The sequence below is a fragment of the Schistocerca serialis genome, chromosome 6 (assembly GCF_023864345.2).
Source record: "Schistocerca serialis cubense isolate TAMUIC-IGC-003099 chromosome 6, iqSchSeri2.2, whole genome shotgun sequence".
Lineage (NCBI taxonomy): Eukaryota > Metazoa > Arthropoda > Insecta > Orthoptera > Acrididae > Schistocerca > Schistocerca serialis.
In genome coordinates this window covers 388,297,305-388,319,636 of record NC_064643.1, presented here as the reverse complement: position 1 = coordinate 388,319,636, position 22,332 = coordinate 388,297,305, and the positions used below count along the sequence as shown (strand labels likewise).

The 22,332-nt window shown below is 38.9% G+C and overlaps 1 protein-coding gene across 1 annotated transcript in view; it reads left to right on the top strand.

Moving 5' to 3' along the window:
- LOC126483835 (uncharacterized) overlaps positions 1 to 22,332 on the top strand; it is a 99,319-nt gene that overhangs the window by 8,410 nt on the left and 68,577 nt on the right. The window contains exon 2 of the mRNA XM_050107042.1: positions 11,030 to 12,181. Within this exon, the coding sequence (XP_049962999.1) occupies positions 11,054 to 12,181 (1,128 nt within the window). The 5' untranslated portion in view covers positions 11,030 to 11,053. The remainder of the gene's footprint in view (positions 1 to 11,029; positions 12,182 to 22,332) is intronic.

The following is a 22,332-nucleotide window of genomic DNA, read 5'->3' as shown; positions in this document are numbered from 1 at the left end:
TCTGCCATCCCAACCACTCCATCACACAATGGCACTGATGAGTCCATAAGGAGTTTGACCGAAGCCATCCTTTCGGCAGCTGTTTTGACACTTACTTCTTCCTTGCATTCTCCCTAGTGGAAGACTGTCCCTTGGTGGACCGCCTGCATCCATCTCTTGACCAGCTCCTGGCCTTTAAACGGTTTCATGCCCGGGCCCATTATCTTCCTAAAACCAGAAACAGCTCATGTTCTGTTATTACCAAGCAACAAACCTAGGAACCAACACAACTGGATACAGATCACAAGTATACACAACATTTATTACCAGATACCCAGAATTAAAATTTTTAACAGAACGACGACTAGCTGATCAGATCCGTGTAGTAATAAAAAATAACAGGATACCCCAGTCAGAATTAGAAAACATCAAACAAGTACAACAAATACTGGAACAAAATAATGTGCAATCAGAAGAAGAAGAAAATACAGTAATGGACTCAAACATCCCAGAGCAAACAAGCAAAGAACAACACGCATCAGTTAAACAGTCAGAGGGAAACAAAATCTTAAGACAGCCACCAGAACAAGCACAAATAGAACACGAAGTGACACACATGTTAGATATAGAAGAAAAATTTCAGCTGACATATATAGAATACAAAGACACAAATACAGACTTTAGACCATTCTTGCATAGACCACCAAATAACCCACATGTCAATACAACAATAACAACTATCCACACAATCATACACAACAAAATAAATGAAAACACAACTATGGAAGAGTTACAATTACTAGTTTATATAGGAGCACTCACTACACAAAATATACACACTAGACAGAGACCAGAACCAACCAACACACAGAAGAAACCCACAAAACCAGCATGGCAACACAGGCTACAGATCAGAATAGAAAAACTGAGAAAAGACATCGGACAGCTAACACAATTTATAAGAAATGAAATGTCAGAAAAAAAACGAAAAAGGTTAGGTAAAATCTCACAACAAGAAGTGATAGAGCAATTAGATGAAAAGAAGCAGAAATTACAAGCATTGGCCAAACGACTTAGAAGACAAAAAAAGTGAAAATAGAAGGAAACAAAACCAAACATTCAACACAAACCAAAAGAAATTTTACCAGACAATAGATAACACACACATTAAAATAGACAATCCACCAAACATAACAGACATGGAACACTTCTGGAGCAACATATGGTCAAACCCGGTACAACATAACAGGCAGGCACGGTGGATACAAGCAGAAACAGATACATACAAGATGATACCACAAATTCCTGAAGTGATAATTTTGCAACATGAAGTCACCCAAGCAATTAATTCTACTCACAATTGGAAAGCCCCTGGAAAAGATAAAATAGCAAATTTCTGGCTAAGGAAATTCACCTCAACACATTCACATCTAGCTAAATTATTTAACAGTTACGTTGCAGACCCATACACATTCCCTGATACACTTACACATGGAATAACTCATCTGAAACCTAAAGATCAGGCAGACACAGCAAACCCAGCAAAATATCGCCCCATAACATGCCTACCAACAATATACAAAATATTAACTTCAGTCATTACACAGAAATTAATGACACATACAACACAGAACAAAATTATAAATGAAGAACAAAAAGGCTGTTGCAAAGGAGCACGAGGATGTAACGAGCAACTGATAATAGATGCAGAGGTGACATATCAAGCTAAAACTAAACAAAGGTCGCTACACTATGCATACATTGATTACCAAAAAGCTTTTGATAGTGTACCCCACTCATGGTTACTACAAATATTGGAAATATACAAAGTAGATCCTAAATTGATACAGTTCCTAAACATAGTAATGAAAAATTGGAAAACCACACTTAATATCCAAACCAATTCAAATAATATCACATCACAGCCAATACAGATTAAGCGTGGAATATACCAAGGAGGCTCATTAAGTCCTTTCTGGTTCTGCCTTGCTCTGAACCCACTATCCAACATGCTAAATAATACAAATTATGGATACAATATTACTGGAACATACCCACACAAAATCACACATCTGCTATACATGGATGATCTAAAATTACTGGCAGCAACAAATCAACAACTCAACCAATTACTAAAGATAACAGAAGTATTCAGCAATGATATAAATGTGGCTTTTGGAACAGACAAATGTAAGAAAAATAGCATAGTTAAGGGAAAACACACGAAACAAGAAGATTACATATTGGATAACCACAGAGACTGCATAGAAGCGATGGAAAAAAACAGATGCCTATAAATATCTAGGATACAGACAAAAAATAGGAATAGATAATACAAATATTAAAGAAGAACAAAAAGAAAAATATAGACAAAGACTAACAAAAATACTGAAAACAGAATTGACAGCAAGAAACAAGACAAAAGCTATAAATACTTACGCTATACCAATATTGACCTACTCATTTGGAGTAGTGAAATGGAGTAACACAGACCTAGAAGCACTCAATACACTTACACCATCACAATGCCGCAAATATAGAATACGTCACATACATTCAGCAACTGAAAGATTCACATTAAGCAGAAAGGAAGGAGGAAGGGGATTTATCGACATAAAAAACCTACATTATGGACAGGTAGACAATTTAAGAAAATTCTTTACAGAACGAGCAGAAACTAGCAAAATACACAAAGCAATCACTCATATAAATACATCGGCTACACCACTGCAATTTCATAACCACTTCTACAACCCTTTAGATCACATAACATCAACAGATACGAAGAAAGTAAATTGGAAAAAGAAAACACTACATGGCAAGCACCCGTATCATCTAACACAGCCACACATCGATCAAGACGCATCCAACACATGGCTAAGAAAACGCAATATATACAGTGAGACGGAAGGATTCATGATTGCAATACAGGATCAAACAATAAACACCAGATATTACAGCAAGCATATTATTAAAGATCCCAATACCACAACAGATAAATGCAGACTTTGCAAACAACAAATAGAAACAGTAGATCACATCACAAGTGGATGTACAATACTAGCAAATACAGAGTACCCCAGAAGACATGACAATGTAGCAAAAATAATACATCAACAGCTTGCCTTACAACATAAACTTATAAAACAACTTGTTCCCACAAACAAGTATGCACCACAAAATGTACTGGAGAATGATGAATACAAATTATACTGGAACAGAACCATTATAACAGATAAAACAACACCACATAACAAACTTGACATCATACTCACCAATAAAAAGAAGAAATTAACACAACTAATCGAAATATCCATACCCAATGCAACAAATATACAGAAGAAAACAGGAGAAAAAATTGAAAAATACATCCAACTGGCTGAGGAAGTCAAGGAAATGTGGCATCAGGATAAAGTTGACATTATACCAATTATACTATGAACTACAGGCGTCATACCACACAATATCCACCAGTACATCAATGCAATACAGCTACATCCAAACTTATATATACAACTACAGAAATCTGTAATTATTGACACTTGTTCAATTACCCAAAAGTTCCTAAATGCAATGTAACATATACCGTACAGTTGAAAGGAAGTCACGCTTGATCAAGGTCCGCGTCACCTTCCATTTTTAACCAGACATAACGTCTGAGACAAGAAAGAAATAATAATAATAATCTATTGCTGAGCATTTTGCTTATCGTTTCACCCAAGTCTCCGCATCAGTCCACTATCTGCCTGCGTTCCATCTTCTCAAACATCATCACAAATGTCCCCCCTGTATCTTTCGTTCTAGGCCACCTAGAGCCGTATAACGCCCTGTTTAACAAGTGGGAATTTGCCAGCGCCCTTCCTGTCTACACTGACACCGCTCCTGGACCGGAATGGGTGCACAACCAGATGTTTCAGCACTTATCGAGGGCTAGCCAGTGTCATGTACTTGCACTTTTTAACCATTGCTGGAGTGAGGGGGGAATTTCCCTTTCCAATGGCAAGAAAGTGTCATTATTCCAGTTTTGAAATAGAGTAAACCACCTATTCAGATGGACAGCTATTATCTGATCAGTTTAACCAATGCCCTCTCCAAGTTACTCGAAAGTATGGTGAGTCGAATTCTGTATTGGATCCTTGAATCCCAGGACATTTTCGCTTCAGCCCAGAGTTGTTTTTGCTGAGTGACTCTCCTACATGTAGTTTAGACCATGTGGAGTTTGCCATCTGAATGGTTTTTGCCCAGCATCAACACCTTGTTGCAGATCTTTTCAATCTGCATAAAGCATATGGTACCACGTAGCACAATCACATCCTTGTCACCTTACACGAATTGGCCTCTGTGGTCTGTTCCCAATTTGTATCCAGAACTTACTTTCGTGTCTCACTTTTCAGGTATAGGTTGGTGCCTCCTGTAACACATCCCGTCTGCGGGAGAATGGGGTACGCATGGTTCTGTTTTGAGTGTCCCCAATTTTAGTGGCTATCAAAGGTCTGGTGGTGATCGTGTGACCTACAGTATCCCCCACTATGTATGCTGATAATTTTCGCATTTATTTTTGTTTGACTGCGATATATGTTGCTGAATGCAGACTCCAGGGAGCAACAGACTGAGCACAATCTTAGGCTTCCTCTCATGGATTCCATTTTTCAGCTGACAAGTCCTGCATTACGCATTTCTGTCATCACCGTACAGTCCACCCCCCACCAGAACCTGTACCTTCTTGGCCAGTCCCTCTTTCCTCAATCTGGTGGACTCGCATCATTTTTCAGGACATGTCTTTGATGCCTAGTTGACATGGCTTCTCCATTTCCACTACTAAAGCAGGCACAACCCAATGCTTATCTACATCTTAGCAACACCAACTGTGGTGCAGACTGCGCTGCCCTAATACTGCTTTACACAACATTGGTCCAGTCTCATCTAGATTATGGATATCTTAAGTTTGGCTCGACATCACCTTCAATTTTACAGGTGCTGGATCCACTATGCCATTGTGGAGTATGACTGGCAACTGGTGCCTTTCGGACTAGCCCATAATGAACCTCCCAGCAGAGGCAAGGGTTCCACTGTTGCAACTACTGTTACTGCAACGGTTGATCATTTATGTGCTACACAACCACTGCGCCCTGGAGCACCCAAACTACTGTTTCCTCTTTACAGATATGGAGATCCACCACCCACAATGCTGGCCCAGATTGGGGTTACATTCGCCAGCTGCATACAGTTCCTTTTTTTTTCTGCACTCTAGCTCTCTCCTCTACCACCTGTTCTCCGGGCCCATTCCCATACACCTCTGTGGTGCAGCCCCTGTCCACAGCTTGGTCTTGCCCTATCACAAGTTTCAAAAGACACAGTTCATCCTGAGGCTCTTCACTGCCAATTCTCCATTCTTGGCATGTTTCAGAAGTCAGTGTATACTGATGATGACTTAATGGTTGCCCGGTCATGCTGGCTTTGCTTACATGCTTGTGGGATGTAATGAACTCCACTCCTTGCCAGATGGCTGCAGTATTTTCACTGCAGAGTTAGTAGCCATCTCTTGTGCTCTTGAGTATAACCATTCCTGCATCAGAGTGTTCTTCCTCATTTGTGCAAATCTATGAGCAGTTTACAAGCTCTTGACCAATGTTAAACTTATCATCCCTTGATTGATTATCCAGAATTTCCTACTTGCCCTTGAGCAATTTGGATGTTTGGTCTCTCTTGGTGTGAACCCCAGGTCATGTTGGGATTCCCGGAAATGAACTCACTGACATGCTGGCCCAATTGGTCACCTTTTGAGATCGGTATTCTGGAATCAGATCTTTGCTCAGTATTAAGCTGTCATGTTCTAAGGATTTCGATACAGAACAGCGTAATTGGACTTTGCCAAACAAACTACATGTGGCAAAGGAGACCACAAATTTGTGGATGTCCTCCATATGGGCCTCTCACAAGGTCTCCACTGTCCTTTGCCAGCTCCACATTGGCCATACTTGACTGACTTGTGGTCATCTCCTCCATCATGAGGGACCACCCCACTGTCGTCGTATTGCACATTTGATGGTGGTCCTCATTTTGCTGGACTGTCCTAACCTAGTCATCCTGAGGCAGACCCTTAATCATCCTGAATTGCTACCACCTGGTGTTAGCGGATGATGCATCAGCAGCTGACCTGGTTTTACTGTCTATTTGCGAAGGGGTTTTTGCCATCTCTCTAAGGGAGGGAACCTCAACCTTGTCAGCCCATTGAGGGGTTGGCAGGACGCCCCGTTGCCTCATCTGCTCCCGAACGGGCAGCGGCAGTCTGGGTGTGGTGGTCCGCCCCAGCCCTCGCCATACTGGAACAGCCGTGGTACATGAAACTGTACAGTATCCTGGAGACGAGGCTGGCAGGAAACACAAATAAGTGAACTGAAGTCTGGCTTCAATAGCAGGAAGTGGACATCGCTGAGTCGAAGATATTCCAATGGGCCATGGTGTCACCATAAAATGATGATAAAATTTGAACAGTTTGCCTTCCGTTGATTTTCCCTTTACACAGTAATAATTTTATTTTCATACTGTTGTTTGTTAATCATTTTATATGCTTTTATAAGGTTTAATGTGTACTTGTGCTTCACTTGTTGTAGAATTTATTACAGTTTGCGTGTAAGCTAGCACTCCCATTTTGTATATAGGCGCAATCATTGCCCTTGAAATCATCAATCTGGTGGTTGTTATAAATACTGCGTATGATGTGGAATTTGATAGTTAATCGTTTGCCACTCATCGCACATGAAGTACATTTTTAACGATATCAGTCGGTTTTATTGCTTATCTAGCAAAGGTATGTTGGGGCTCTTAAGCTTAACTGTTTTACATAGCTGTTCTAACAAACTTGTTTTACTTCTGCTGTTCACTCGTTGTGTATTCGTTTTTTACATACCTGCTGGTCTGCCGCTTGCAGCTCGAAATCCATCTGTCATATATATGTCATTGTGTCTCCGATAAACTCTCTGTATTTTAAAGTCATTCCTAGACAAGAAATAGCAACGAATCCAGATTTCATAAAATTGGGAAATTTGCAGGGAGTTTTAGAGTGTTCTGTGCACTCAAATCAGGAATAAAGAGCAGTAAGACTTCACAACTTGAGCATGTTGTAATAGTCTGTCTACCACTCACAGCTCGAAATCCATGTGTCATAAGAATCCGCTTCGTGTCGCTGTCGGAAGTGTATGTGGTTCAGAGGTCTTATAAAGTTGCTTGTACTCTACAGTGAGAAGAGTTTTTCCCTATATCTTCCCAGCACTGGCTGATGCAAGTGACTTTTGTGTGTCACGTAATGCATCTGTGAAAGATGAAGGCTTGAGAGCACTGCTGACAGCTTTTGGAGTTAAATGCACAAATTCATACACAGAAAGAAATGTACATATGAAACCAATCTTACAACATTGTTGCTGCTTTTCATTATACATTGTGAGAATTGTGGAACACTTTTTGATTTTTCTTTATTTGACATTGTCTTGTCTTTCCACTGACTAATCCAAAACCTCATATTTTGACATGTTGCCTATTAGCTTCTGCCTCAGGATCTTTGGTCAACAGTTGTTTGATGATTTTCGTGTCATTTCGCCAGTGTGAGTGGCATCTGTTTCAAACGTTCATTCTCCACTGTCGGTGTCGGTGGAGGACGACTCTTCGATAATGCCAATTACTCATGTTTCCAAGATGTCAGAATAATCGTTAAGTAAACATCAAGCAAAGATCTTGAGGCATAAGGCAACAACTGATACATCGGCAACTGACCACATAAACACTAACAGTTTCATACATGTTCTTTTACAGTAGTTCTAATTTTTTGTTATGATGATTGATGGTAAATAAATGTATTCTTCCACACATATATTAAGTAATCACTGTAACATAATAATCTTACTTATCATTCAGGTCAACTGAACCTACCAATTCTGGACGTTGTCGTCATACAGTTACGTAATGCAGCATGGTGTGTGTTGCCATACATGCACAAACAGAAGGGAACAGAGCACTAGCAGTAATTCTGTTGTGTCTATATTAGTTTAATAACTGTATAATGTAGTGACACACAGATATTCATAGGCGCTTGAACTGAAGGTCTAGGTTAGCTTGGGAAGTGACAAGGTGATTACAGTTTGGTGTAACCAATGAATTTAAATAAAAAATCTTAAATATTGTTACATTCTGATCTGTAGCATGTTCAGAGATGTACAAGGGCAGTTCAATAAGTAATGCAACACATTTTTTTTCTCGGCCAATTTTGGTTGAAAAAACCGGAAATTTCTTGTGGAATATTTTCAAACATTCCCGCTTCGTCTCGTATAGTTTCATTGACTTCCGACAGGTGGCAGCACTGTATGGAGCTGTTAAAATGGCGTCTGTAACGGATGTGCATTGCAAACAACGGGCAGTGATCGAGTTTCTTTTGGCGGAAAACCAGGGCATCTCAGATATTCATAGGCGCTTGCAGAATGTCTACGGTGATCTGGCAGTGGACAAAAGCACGGTGAGTCGTTGGGCAAAGCGTGTGTCATCATCGCCGCAAGGTCAAGCAAGACTGACTGATCTCCCGCGTGCGGGCCGGCCGTGCACAGCTGTGACTCCTGCAATGGCGGAGCGTGCGAACACACTCGTTCGAGATGATCGACGGATCACCATCAAACAACTCAGTGCTCAACTTGACATCTCTGTTGGTAGTGCTGTCACAATTGTTCACCAGTTGGGATATTCAAAGGTTTGTTCCCGCTGGGTCCCTCGTTGTCTAACCGAACACCATAAAGAGCAAAGGAGAACCATCTGTGCGGAATTGCTTGCTCGTCATGTGGCAGAGGGTGACAATTTCTTGTCAAAGATTGTTACAGGCGATGAAACATGGGTTCATCACTTCGAACTTGAAACAAAACGGCAATCAAAGGAGTGGCGCCACACCCACTCCCCTACCAAGAAAAAGTTTAAAGCCATACCCTCAGCCGGTAAAGTCATGGTTACAGTCTTCTGGGACGCTGAAGGGGTTATTCTGTTTGATGTCCTTCCCCATGGTCAAACGATCAACTCTGAAGTGTATTATGCTACTCTTCAGAAATTGAAGAAACGACTTCAGCGTGTTCGTAGGCACAAAAATCTGAATGAACTTCTCCTTCTTCATGACAGCGCAAGACCTCACACAAGTCTTCGCACCTGAGAGGAGCTCACAAAACTTCAGTGGACTGTTCTTCCTCATGCACCCTACAGCCCCGATCTCGCACCGTCGGATTTCCATATGTTTGGCCCAATGATGGACGCAATCCGTGGGAGGCACTACGCGGATGATGAAGAAGTTATTGATGCAGTACGACGTTGGCTCCGACATCGACCAGTGGAATGGTACCGTGCAGGCATACAGGCCCTCATTTCAAGGTGGCGTAAGGCCGTAGCATTGAATGGAGATTACGTTGACAAATAGTGTTGTGTAGCTAAAAGATTGGGGAATAACCTGGTGTATTTCAATGCTGAATAAAACAACCCCTGTTTCAGAAAAAAAATGTGTTGCATTACTTATTGAACTGCCCTCGTAAATTAAGGTGAAAGGGGTCAGTTAGGTTGAATTGGTGTAGCAGTATCAAACACTTCAGTTTGTAATGAACATAAACAGCCTCAACCCCAAGAAACTGCTATTTTTGTGGTAACCAATTTCTGTCAGTTAGTGACCATCTTCAGACCTAATACCATGGTGGTAGATGGTGGTGGAGAATGGAAAAGAAGTTATGGAGTCCATGAACATCAACTGCTCAGTTTAATCCATAACGCTTGCTCTGTTCTCTGCCACCACCTACCATCATGGTATGAGGTCTGAAGATGGTCAGTAACTGACCAAAACCGGTAACCACAAAAATGAAGGTTTCTTGTGGTCGAGTCTGTTTATGTTCATTTTAAAGTGCTAAGAATAGCCATTGTTCTCTACGAGAAATGTTCTCAAAAATTACTTCAGTTTATCCTATCTTTCTCACATGCTTTCTAATTTGTGAGAAGTTCTTTTGCATTATAATAATGCTGCAAGATAACTACTAGGAAGGTAATTTTCCTGATTTGTAACTGCTCAACAAGTTTTGAATGAAGAAATTTTGGCAGTAATTTCTTTATCTGCCTTTCTTCTTCACTTCAGATATCAGGAAATACTGCTTGCAACAGTTTCCACCTGTTGTGTGGTCTGCCCACTCTGTCTGCCACAACATTTATAATCTTTCACTGTTTCTTTCTTTCCAGTTGGTCGCTCTATCTGAAACACTTTCGATGCATACTTTCATTGAGGCTTTATACCTGTAGTTTTCTTAGTGTTTCATTTGTAATCCTGCTTGTTCTTGTATACCATTTCACTCTAAGAAATCTCATATATACTCTTCTTTTAAAATTTTAGTGTGAGGACTTCCATTACTGATGTTGCCATACGCACTATATTTCTGAAGTATTTTGTAGTTTTCCAAAGATTAAAATTGATTTTTTAATTATTGAGCATTTTGGCTACAGTATTAAGGCTTTTTGAATACCGTAAATCTATAACATTGTTCTACTTCTGTTGTTTCATTATTGATTGTAATCTTTGATATTTTTTTATCCTTGTCCATTAAAGACCATTACTTTCATCTTCATGCAGCAAATTTTCACGTTCTCCCTTTGTCATGCAGTTCATAATGATTCCAGAGTGTAGACGTTAGCTATCTCTTGTGCTCCTGCTTTTCGTGACACCTCAGCTTTTTCCTGTTTACCCGTATCAAAAGCTTTGATAATGTCCATGTTTATTCATTCATTAACTGCCCATTGGATCATGCACAGGACAGTCTACTTGTAGCTGAATGAGCATTCCCATTCCTGAGACTTGGGTTCTTCACTGCTCAGCAGTTCCATTATTCTATTTCATTTTCACCATGCAAGTGTTGCGTATCATTTCAGGCCGAATCCAAAAACACTCACCCCTCTTCAGTTGTCTTGCTAATTATTGAATTATTAATTTCATGTGTGTCTCATTTGTAGTCATTTGTGTTGCTTGTTTACCAAAGACAAATTTTATTTTCAGGTCTGCACACCAGTATGACACAGAATGAGCAGCAGCCCAAATTTTCAGTCAAGGCTGGAGTCACCACAGAATGATTTTTTCAATTACTTTAGGTGCTGCATGCGGTGGTTGCCATGCTTGCAGAGCAGGCGCCAGGTGCATCCATCTGCAAGCAATCTGGTGGAAAATAAATTCATCGTTTTAAGCACGCAAAAATTGATTAGAGTTATCCATATGGACTATGAGTCAAAAATTCCACCCATCAGAGACAGCCTTACAGGCAATGTCAGCCAGCCAACTGCTACAAATTCGAGGAACTGCTCTAAAATATTATCACCTGACATTGAGTGCAGTGATTATAAAAGGAGAAGCCATTCAATGATATCCAATACTTCAGAGCAGTCATCAGAGGATTATTGGTTCACTCATTGGAGTAGACCGGCTAAACCGATGGATAGTTGTAACTGTTCTTTTAGAACATCATGGCGCTCCTCACTAAGAGATTCCAGATTTTCAGATATCCAGAATGCACTATCTGAAGTAAAAGAATGTCTCTACTCTCCTCAAGAGGAAACTAACACTCAAGTGATCCAGCCAACTACGGTACATAGTTTTGCTAACAACCTTGTAGAAAAAATTTTAGTTGACGTTATAGATCATTTGGCAAGTGATGAGTCAAAGAACGGTATTGCTGCAAAGACTAACAGAGCATTTAATATTAATTCCACTCTTCATAAAGATGAGTTTAACTTTAGTACAAAAGATCTGAAGTTTTCTTCAAATGGTTGCGTGCAGAATGGAAGAGGTGTTTTGAATCCGTCTTTTGCTGATCACCCTTCTGATCCAGTCGTTGCAGCATGCAATGATATAATTGGATTGGAAGACATTAATTTTAAAGTAAATCGATCAGAGCGACTTCAGCCTAACTTCATCAGTTTAAATAAGTCAGCAAAAAACATATTTGAGACAAGGGATTGTTCCAGCGAATCTGTAGAACTGAAAATTACTGACGCTGAAAAATCGTTGAGTAACAAAGTAAAGGCAGTTGAGCAGACTGGTTCTCCAACTGGCAACAAAGTACAACCCCTACTTGAAGAACCCCCTGTTATCACTAGAACAGCACACTCTAAGTGTCATCAGAAATGCACCCACAGCAAAAACAATAAAAGACTGGTGAGTATTGATTAATATTGCCTACTTTTTTGTACTTTATTAAAGTTAAATCACACATATAGAAAAGATTGAGGCTCATTTAATTTAAAATCACCCAAAAGTAAGAAATCTTGTTGCCCTGGTGTCGTAAATGTTTGTGAAAGATTTGTGTGAGAAAGTAAATACCACAATGAAAGAAGCGTAAAACATTTTTTTCAGATTATTTTTGATCAAAAGTACAATCAGTGTCAGTTTGAAAAGTGTCATTTTCACAAACTGGCCTCGGTAGGAGAAGTGAGTCAAAATTATGTAACCACTATAACTTCTTTATTTATAACTCAGTTTCATTAAGTGTGGCATCATGGAAAGATAAAATGGTCAACCATGACATAAAATTATTAAAATTCTAGAGTTATGGGTACAAATGTTTACAAATCAGTAATGAAAGATGAAAGTCATCTCTACAGATTATTTTATTTCCAAATTTCAGAAATTTTTTTCGCCAAAACCACAAGTGCTAATATCTTAATTTTTGTTTCACATAATCCCTATTATCATACGTTTCAGTATAAAAAATATAAGGATGTTTGTTCTGTTTAGTGATTTAAGACTGAAAGAACACAAATGTATATGTATATTCATTTCCTATTGTGCTTTGTAGAACAAACGAGCTTTGAGGGCACAAAACAACTTTCATAACATTCTAAAAAGAGTTCATTGTTTCAAACAAGCTTTCACTGGAGAATATTGTGTCTGATCCAAAACTATATAAATGATTTGTGCATGTGCTTGTGGCAGGGAAAGTCATTAAAATGTTTTGAAAAAGGGATGCAGCAAACATCAGCATGTGGCCATGAATGAACTGAGGAAAATGCACTTGGTTTCATGAATTTCTCTTTTGCATCTCTTGTCTTCACAGGTCTACAGAATTTTTCCAAGCTGCCATTGGTTATCATAGATACGTACGACAAACTTTTCTTCTTTAATAGTGACAGAGGTGGTGTTTTGAAGCCCAAGATAAACTTGTATGAATTTAGTCAGTGATGGAACACACTGCATCAGTAAACTGCTTTCACTTTGTGGTTTGAGAAGATGATTAACTTTTGTCCCAGGAATGGTAGAACCAGCTTCATACTGTTTTTGTAACATACTTGGGTATTTTATCTCCTTTGTCATTAAATGAAATGTTTTTGCTCTTGGAACATGAGTTTTGGCAAATGTAAACAGATCTTTTGAACTTAAAATGTGATTGTCACATAGATTCTGTAAATGTGTTCTTCTTGCTAAATGTTTAATAATACCAACAACTCCATCATGTGCATTTTTGCCATGACTAGTGGCAAAAAATTTACATTCTGCAGTCACCCCATCATTTTGCTTGTGGTGGCACAAAATTTATATGTGCTTAAAGTTTTTGTATTGTGCAAAGCTGCCATCACTGAAGTAAATAACAGGTTGGATGTGTGGTATTTGTTTCAGTATATAGGTGATACTGGTTTTTTGGAAAACTTAGAATGTGTTTATATCACGCTGCAAGCAATCCAGGAGGAATATTGACAATGTAGGAATACTGATTGCTACTGATTATAAAGAGGACATGCCATGTTGGAGACAGGCACAATTAAGACATCACATATAGCTTTCGGCCACAGCCTTTGTTAGTAAAAAGGACACACACACACACACACACACACACACACACACACACACACACACACACACACACACACACACACACACACACAAGTAAGCACACTTCATGCACACACGACCACCAACTCTGGTGTCGCGGGCCGGAATGCAACATTTACATCCCAGGGATGCAAGCAACAATCTGGAGGGAGTGAGGAAAGGGAAGGGATAGTGTTTGGGTGGGGAGGGAGACTAACACTGTCTGGTGAAGTGTGCAGGGTCCAGACTGCTAACAGGTGCAGGGGATCTCAAGTTGATTCTGTATTTCTAGATTTCCGGAAAGTTTTTGACACCGTTCCTCACAAGCGACTTCTAATCAAGCTGCGGGCCTATGGGGTATCGTTTCAGTTGTGCGACTGGATTCATGATTTCCTGTCAGGAAGATCGCAGTTCGTAGTAATAGACAGCAAATTGTCGAGTAAAACTGAAGTGGTATCAGGTGTTCCCCAGGGAAGTGTCCTGGGACCTCTGCTGTTCCTGATCTATATAAATGACCTGGGTGACAATCTGAGCAGTTCTCTTAGGTTGTTCGCAGATGATGCTGTAATTTACCATCTAGTAAGGTCATCCAAAGACCAGTATCAGTTGCAAAGCGATTTAGAAAAGATTGCTGTATGGTGTGGCAGGTGGCAGTTGACGCTAAATAACGAAAAGTGTGAGGTGATCCACATGAGTTCCAAAAGAAATCTGTTGGAATTTGATTACTCGATAAATAGTACAATTCTCAATGCTGTCAATTCAACTAAGTACCCGGGTGTTAAAATTATGAACAACTTCAGTTGGAAAGACCACATAGATAATATTGTGGGGAAGGCGAGCCAAAGGTTGCGTTTCATTGGCAGGACACTTAGAAGATGCAACAAGTCCACTAAAGAGACAGCTTACACTACACTCGTTCGTCCTCTGTTAGAATATTGCTGCGCAGTGTGGGATCCTTACCACGTGGGATTGACGGAGGACATCGAAAGGGTGCAAAAAAGGGCAGCTTGTTTTGTATTATCACGTAATAGGGGGGAGAGAGTGTGGCAGATATGATACGCGAGTTGGGATGGTAGTCATTAAAGCAAAGACGTTTTTCGTCGCGGCAAGATCTATTTATGAAATTTCAGTCACCAACTTTCTCTTCCGAATGCGAAAATATTTTGTTGAGCCCAAGCTACATAGGTAGGAATGATCATCAAAATAAAATAAGAGAAATCAGAGCTCGAACAGAAAGGTTTAGGTGTTCGTTTTTACCGTGCGCTGTTCGGGAATGGAATGGTAGGGAGATAGTATGATTGTGGTTCGATGAACCCTCTGCCAAGCACTTAAATGTGAATTGCAGAGTAATCCTGTAGATGTAGATGTAGATGAGGCAGTTGTGGGGCAGAGAGGTGGGATAAAAAAGAGCAAAAGAGGAGAGGAGCAGGGAAAGACAGGTGGATGTGTTGACGGAGGCTGCAAATAAACAGGGTGGGAGATGGGAGATGAAAATGAGGAAGAGATGAAAGGACTCAACCTACAGTAGTATACTGTTTCCACACTCTCCACCCAACAGTTTCCACTCTTCTCTGTTCTATCATCTCCTCTCTATTCTTATCACCCACCCTGTTTATTTGCAGCCCTCTCCCAACACATCCCTGTGTGTGTGTGTGTGTGTGTGTGTGTGTGTGTGTGTGTGTGTGTGTTTCTTTTTTTTTTTTTCCTTTTCTTTTTTTTCTGATGAAGGCTTTTGCTGAAGATTAAATGTGTCTTTTAATTGTGCCTATCTGCAACTTGATGTGTCTTCTTAATGGCAAGTAGCAATCTGTCTTTCCCTACATTGTTGTTCTTATACAATACAATCCTTTTCATGATATTGTTACATTCCATCCTGGATTTTCCAATCTTATACAACACAGTGACATTGACTTAATGGAATCCTATGTTTTATAGTAGACAACGAAAGGATGAAGGATGACTTGAATGTTCTGCCAGAGAAATCCTGACACAGACATGTCTATTTCCTTCAGAATCCACTGCAATGATGCAGGATTTTCCAATCTTATACAACACAGTGACATTGACTTAATGGAATCCTATGTTTTATAGTAGACAACGAAAGGATGAAGGATGACTTGAATGTTCTGCCAGAGAAATCCTGACACAGACATGTCTATTTCCTTCAGAATCCACTGCAATGATGCAGGAAATATCAGGGAGTTTTCTTTGCTTGATTAAGTAATGGGTCTGAGATTTCGATATGTAACAATGTTGTGTCGAGGTTTTAAGTTCTGGGATGAAATACTCGAAAAATTCATTGATGTTCTCCATTAATGTGTCCAGTGTAGGTCAATCAGTTTGCAGTCTATGCTTGAAAATTAAATTTTTAGCATCTTGCAAGAATTCTAGCTCTAGCAAAAAATTGTGCAGTTTGTATTCTTCAAGACACGGAGAACAGCAATGCCGCATATGCCCCTCATTTTCCAGATTGTAAACAAGTCTCTATAAAAGTTAAGAGTATGGTTCTTTTACACAACCAACACGCTTCAGTAGTTTTAATTTTGGTGGTAAATGAACACGCATAAGTTACGTTATGCATTCCACAATTTTTGTAGTAACATATTCTTTTGGGCAATCTTCGTAAAATCAGTTTTATGGAAGCATATTTTTCTTTGAAAGCTAATTACACTTATTTCAGATTATTGAAAATGAATGTTTCGCTCTTATAAAATTTTTTGCCACTTTCTGAAGGAATGGATAGTGTGTTTTTTTATAATCAGAAATTCGACTTATCATCATACTAAAAAGTCGGCACATGGGTTTCCACATCCTTACATATTCTGTTTCCCACATTGTAGGTTTCTTTTGACAAACAGCCATCTTCAACCTTGATTTCTTTATCACGTATTCCATAGCATTTTCTTTCCCCTATGAGGTTGGTGCTAAAGTAAGTATTTGCAGTTCTTCTTTAACAGAGCTTCTCAAAATTTTTGCGTTAAAGTATTACAGTCTGTGCAGTCAGGACGGCCATTTTCTTGAGACATTATTCACTGGAACATGTTGCACTTTCGATGTTGCTTGCTGGAATTGTAATGCTAAGCAACAAGACTTGGATCGAATGTATTCTGGATGCCTGTCTTGTGTTTTTTTAATATACAACATTAAATGGTGAACTTTCAAGTAAGTCACAATGTTCATTAAGTTTTTGAGAAATGTAGATGGATCTGGTCTGTATTCTGGATTGTTAGCTTCACATTCAGCCATGTAGCTATGTAATGTGAGATGTCACATGGCCTTATGGCATGTTACACAAGTCTTAGTATCTGGGAGAAGTCCAAGACTTTTCTATTTCCTTCCAAAGGTTAAAGAAACAATTTTCAAAGAGTTCTTCAAAGTTTTTTTGCCATGCTTCTTGAAAGGGGCAAATCAAATCGTTGTCTTCAAATGTTCCCAAATAGAGCCTTTTATGAGAAGAACAGACATTGTCACCATTTTCACAGATACTTCTTAGCTTCAGTAATTCAATATCAGTTTGATTCAGACTTCACACATCTATTAAATCAATCTCTTTACTACTGCTACTTTTCTTCTGACATGGCTCTGCTGTCACAGAACTTATAGAACATGCTCTTTCCCATAATGAATTCTAAATGAAGTGTGTATGATGCAGAAAAGAACTGAATAATTTAAACTTTTTCTGACACAATTATGAAAAAATTGTATGGGGGAAAGGCTAGAGAGTGCATGACTACTTTATGTGATCTCTAGCACTGATGTTAGGGAACAAATAAGATTTTGTGACATAGTGGAAATCTCCATGTAGCATGCTCTGAATAAGAAAAACTATAAAACTGCTACAATTCACAACAGTCACACTTCTTTCACCTGCTAAAATTAATGTATTACTTTCAAATAACTTATCAGACAGAAGAGACACTGACATAGAAAGCACAAAATCAAAAGACTGAAAAGTTCTCCAGAGATAAAAAAATCACATACACACAAAAAACTAACAATCACACGGTCTGTGTTGGCTGCGAGTTGCTGCCAGATTGAATTTTTCAGAACATGGGCATTGAGCGCCATGAATTACTGTTAAACTGAATTTTTCACTTTTGTTTCATGTATTATCGTTGTTTAGCTGTATGAAGCAACAATCATTAGAGCTCTATTGAAAAACTATGAGATCTAGCAAAAAAGGAAAAACACCATTCCGATTTTTTTTATATTGAAAAACATGTTAACAATCATTATATGAAACAAAAATTAAGATGGTGAAACTTGTGACTTCTTTTTTTTTTTGGGGGGGGGGGGGGGGGTGTATTTCTTGAAAATTGCAAATAAAAAACTGTCTTCATAAGTGGCATTCATTACAGATCTGTTTGTAAATATTGGTATGCATAATTCCAGTAATTTCTTAGTTATTCCCTCCAAATTTCCAATGACAGCATATTGAATGAAAATGGTTCATAAATAAAAAAAGTTATATTTGTACTCATCTGGGCCCACTGTATCGTACATGTTGTGTAACAACATTATATATTATGCTGTGAGATCTAGTTGATGCTGTGTTGGATTGTTATATTTAACTGCACTAGGCCTATTTCGGCATGATTGCCAACATCAGATAATACCAGATGGTCTTGATGTCCATATGATACCGCTGCCTAAGTGGCTGTCACTACTGCCTAACGAAGTGGCCGTGCGGTTCTAGGCGCTGCAGTCTGGAACCGCGAGGCCGCAACGGTCGCAGGTTCGAATCCTGCCTTGGGCATGGATGTGTGTGATGTCCTTAGGTTAATTAGGTTTAACTAGTTCTAAGTTCTAGGGGACTGATGACCTCAGAAGTTGAGTCCCATAGTGCTCAGAGCCATTTGAGCCACTACTGCCTAAGTTTGCTCCATTGATGTTGGAGCTAGAGTTGTTAAACAGTAGTTGGAGCATTTGCATCTGAAGGTTTCCAATTATGAAAGCTTATTTCATAATGGTATTTGACAACTGTATTGACAGTTGAGTCAGCAATGTTTTTGTTACCAGTCACTGTTTACCTGTATTTATATCCACAACGTGTTATTAAGGTTTAAACCTCCATCTTGTGTTAGTACTGTGTGTGTGTGTGTGTGTGTGTGTGTGTGTGTGTGTGTGTGTGTTTTGGCTTAAGACTTTGGGGTAACCTGTGGGACTGTCTTTTGGAGAAACACACACACTATTTCACAATATGGCTTTGGGGAGGCTTATGACTAAAAACTAAATGTACCAGGGTCATGCAGTAATTAAAGAGACAAATTGGTCTGGGGAAAAAACTCTTAGTAGGGCAAGTTTAGTACTTTTATGGCTTGAAGTTCGCATCACTGGGATGAGCTCTGATCAGCTGATGTATCAACATTGTTTTGTTTGTAACCTCAAAAATTCATTAAAAGATGGCGAGTCCACTTGAAACGTCCACAATAGTTGAACAACATTGTTGTTTGTTTTTTACTTGCTGAAGGCAAGAAACCAATGAATATATACTGTTGAATGTCTAAAGTTTATTCTGAAGGTTGTATGAATTGTGCAAATTTTTACAAGTGGTTAGAGCAGTTCGAAAATGTTTATGACTCGGTGATTGATGAACACCGTTCTGGCCAACAAGTTACAGTTTCAACTCCCTCTCATGAAAGTCGAATTGATGACATTATTTGTGTCAACCACCGTGTGACTGTGGAAATGGTAGTTCGTTAGGTTCAAGTTAGTACTGGTACTGTTCATAACATTATCTCTAACAAGCTGAAGTACCATAAAACATGTGCAAGATGGGTCACAAAAGAGTTGACACGGCTACACAAGGAAACAAGGTGGAGAGTGGGCACAAAGCTAAAGGAACGTTATGAAAGGGAAGTGAGCACTTCCTCAACAAAATTTTAACTTTTGATGAAACTTTGGTTCACTATTATGAGCCAGAATCAAAAAGACAAAGCCTGGAATGGAAGCACACCAACTCACCTGTCAGGAAATAATTCAAAACCCAAGCTTCAGCAGGAAAAGTCATGTTGACGGTCTTGAGAGATATTGAAGGTCCAGTTTTTGTGATTATCTCAAAGAGCAGCGTACAATGAACAGCAATACTTCTTGGATTTGCTGTTAAACAAGGTGAAACAAGCCATGAGAGAGAGACGTAGTGGATCTCAGAAGAGAGGTGTGATTCTCCAGCAATACAACGCACATCCTCATATTGTTCAACTAACCCATGAAACCATCGACAAAATGGGCTGGGAAGTACTGCCTCATCTTCCTTGCAGTCCTGATTTAGAACCTAGTGATTTCCATTTGTTTGGTGCACTGAAGGAGGTGTTACGTGAGAAGAGGTTCCAGGACAACGAGGACATGAAAAAGTTTGTGGGTAATTGGTTCCAACATCAAGATAGAGTTCCTTGCAGCCAGAATAAAAAAGTTGGTAGCCCACTGGAACAAATGCATAAATGTCAAAGGGGATTAGGTTGTAAAAATAAACATTTTTTTTCTGCAGACCAACTTGTCTCTTTAATTACTAAATGACCCTCATATATCTAAATGTGAAAATGAAACAACTAGTAGAATGTCTCCAGTGGTCACAGGCACATTTCTTTATCATAGTACACCACATGTAAAACTTGTCATACTTTGTAAAGAAAGATAATGTCTGGAAACTGATAGGTGCAAAAACATTTAATGAAACACAAACATAATCTGGAAGTACAAGGAAAATATAGCAAAACAACATTTATTCATGAATAAGTTTTAAAGGATTCTGGAGGTCTTTGTTTGAGTTAATTAATACATATGTAGGAATAAGTACTCCAAGTGGTATACAAATCTATTTCTGTGAGGTTTGTATAGCTTAAATTTCATACTCATTTATATAATCATGTGATATGTTGGAAACCTTATTATGTTGCTAACAGTGGTAATATTGTACATTAAAGATCAGTCTTGGCTGGAACTCATAGGTAGAGGATGAAAGGGTTGCAAGAAAGAGAGCTCAGTTTAGGATATACTAGAGGTGTGGGATCATTAAACTTATGTCTGTTGTGTTATAACTAAGTAAATGCTGAATGAAAACAGTGATACTGAGTTCAAGGTGTCCAGATAGATATGTTTGTAGTAAAACAAACAGGTAGATGTATATCAGGCAGACATGGGTTACAAACTGTTGGTTTTATTTCAGTGAATCCATTGAGTTTTGTGAGTTAGATAAGTTATTGCTCATTTGGAAAATGTTGAAGGAAACAAGCAGATAACTAAATTAACTCATGGAAAATAGGAAGGGAGTATGGAGAAAAGCAAATAACTAAATTATTTCATGGGAAATATGAGGGGATGGATGGAACAGAGAGAGAGAGAGAGAGAGAGAGAGAGAGAGAGAGAGAGAGAGATTCAGATACAGTGGGGAATGAAGTGATTGGAGGAGAGCAAATTTTTCAGAGTAGGGGAATCTTGAGATTACATCTGTCACATATCATAACTAAGTAAAGGCTGAAGTATGCTTTAAGTTATGCAGGTAGATAAACAGTTTATGCTCTTAGTTGATATTCATATGGTCTCAAGCTAACAGGGTACAAGCTGTTGTTGTGATGATCTGTTTGTAAATGAAGCCATTCTGTTGTTCATTTGGGGGATTAAAAAAACACTCAGCAGTGGCAAAGCAATCAAAAAAATGTACTGCACAATCCCATTACTTGGTTGTATTTCATATCAGATTGTCAGTGTCTTCAAACGAAAAGGTATAAACATATTCGTTACCACTGACAACAAGTTTGAGCAAAAGTAACCTCACACCAGTGACACACGGATTCCACTTCTCCATACAGGTGTGTACATAATTGAATGTTTGGACTGTGGCTGTTTTTGTACGTAGGCCAGACAGGTAGATCATTTGAGATTAGATTCAAAGAACACATCACAGCACTAAAAAACAGAGTACTACAGAAATAGCTGCATGGATCAAAACACCATGCCAATAAAACAAGTATCATCTTTCTACATATCCAACCTAAAGACAAAAAAGTAGACATCCTTAAAAAAATTACAATATACAAACGCCAAAGAAAACAACATTCTTCTTCATATTTATCATAAAATAATTAGTTATGTTACCATGATGTTCCCCAAATGTACAGGAGAATGGCCTCGCTTACAAATATATAATAGCAGCAGCTTGTACCCAATGTCAGCTTGAGAGTACATGTATGTCAACTAATAGCATAAACTGTATATCTGTATGCATTATTTAAAGCAGAACCAGTTTTATTACTTCAGACTTTATTTAGTTATGACCTATAAAAGACATATCAAAAACCCCTGCTCTGAAAAAATTGCTCTCCTCCAATCACTTCCTTCCCCCCCCCCCCTCCTCTCTCTCTCTCTCTCTCTCTCTCTCTCTCTCTCTCTCTCTCTCTCTCTGTGTGTGTGTGTGTGTGTGTGTGTGTGTGTGTGTGTGTGTGTGTGTGTGTGTGTCCATCCTTCCCTTCATATTTCCTATGGATTATTTATTTATTTACTCT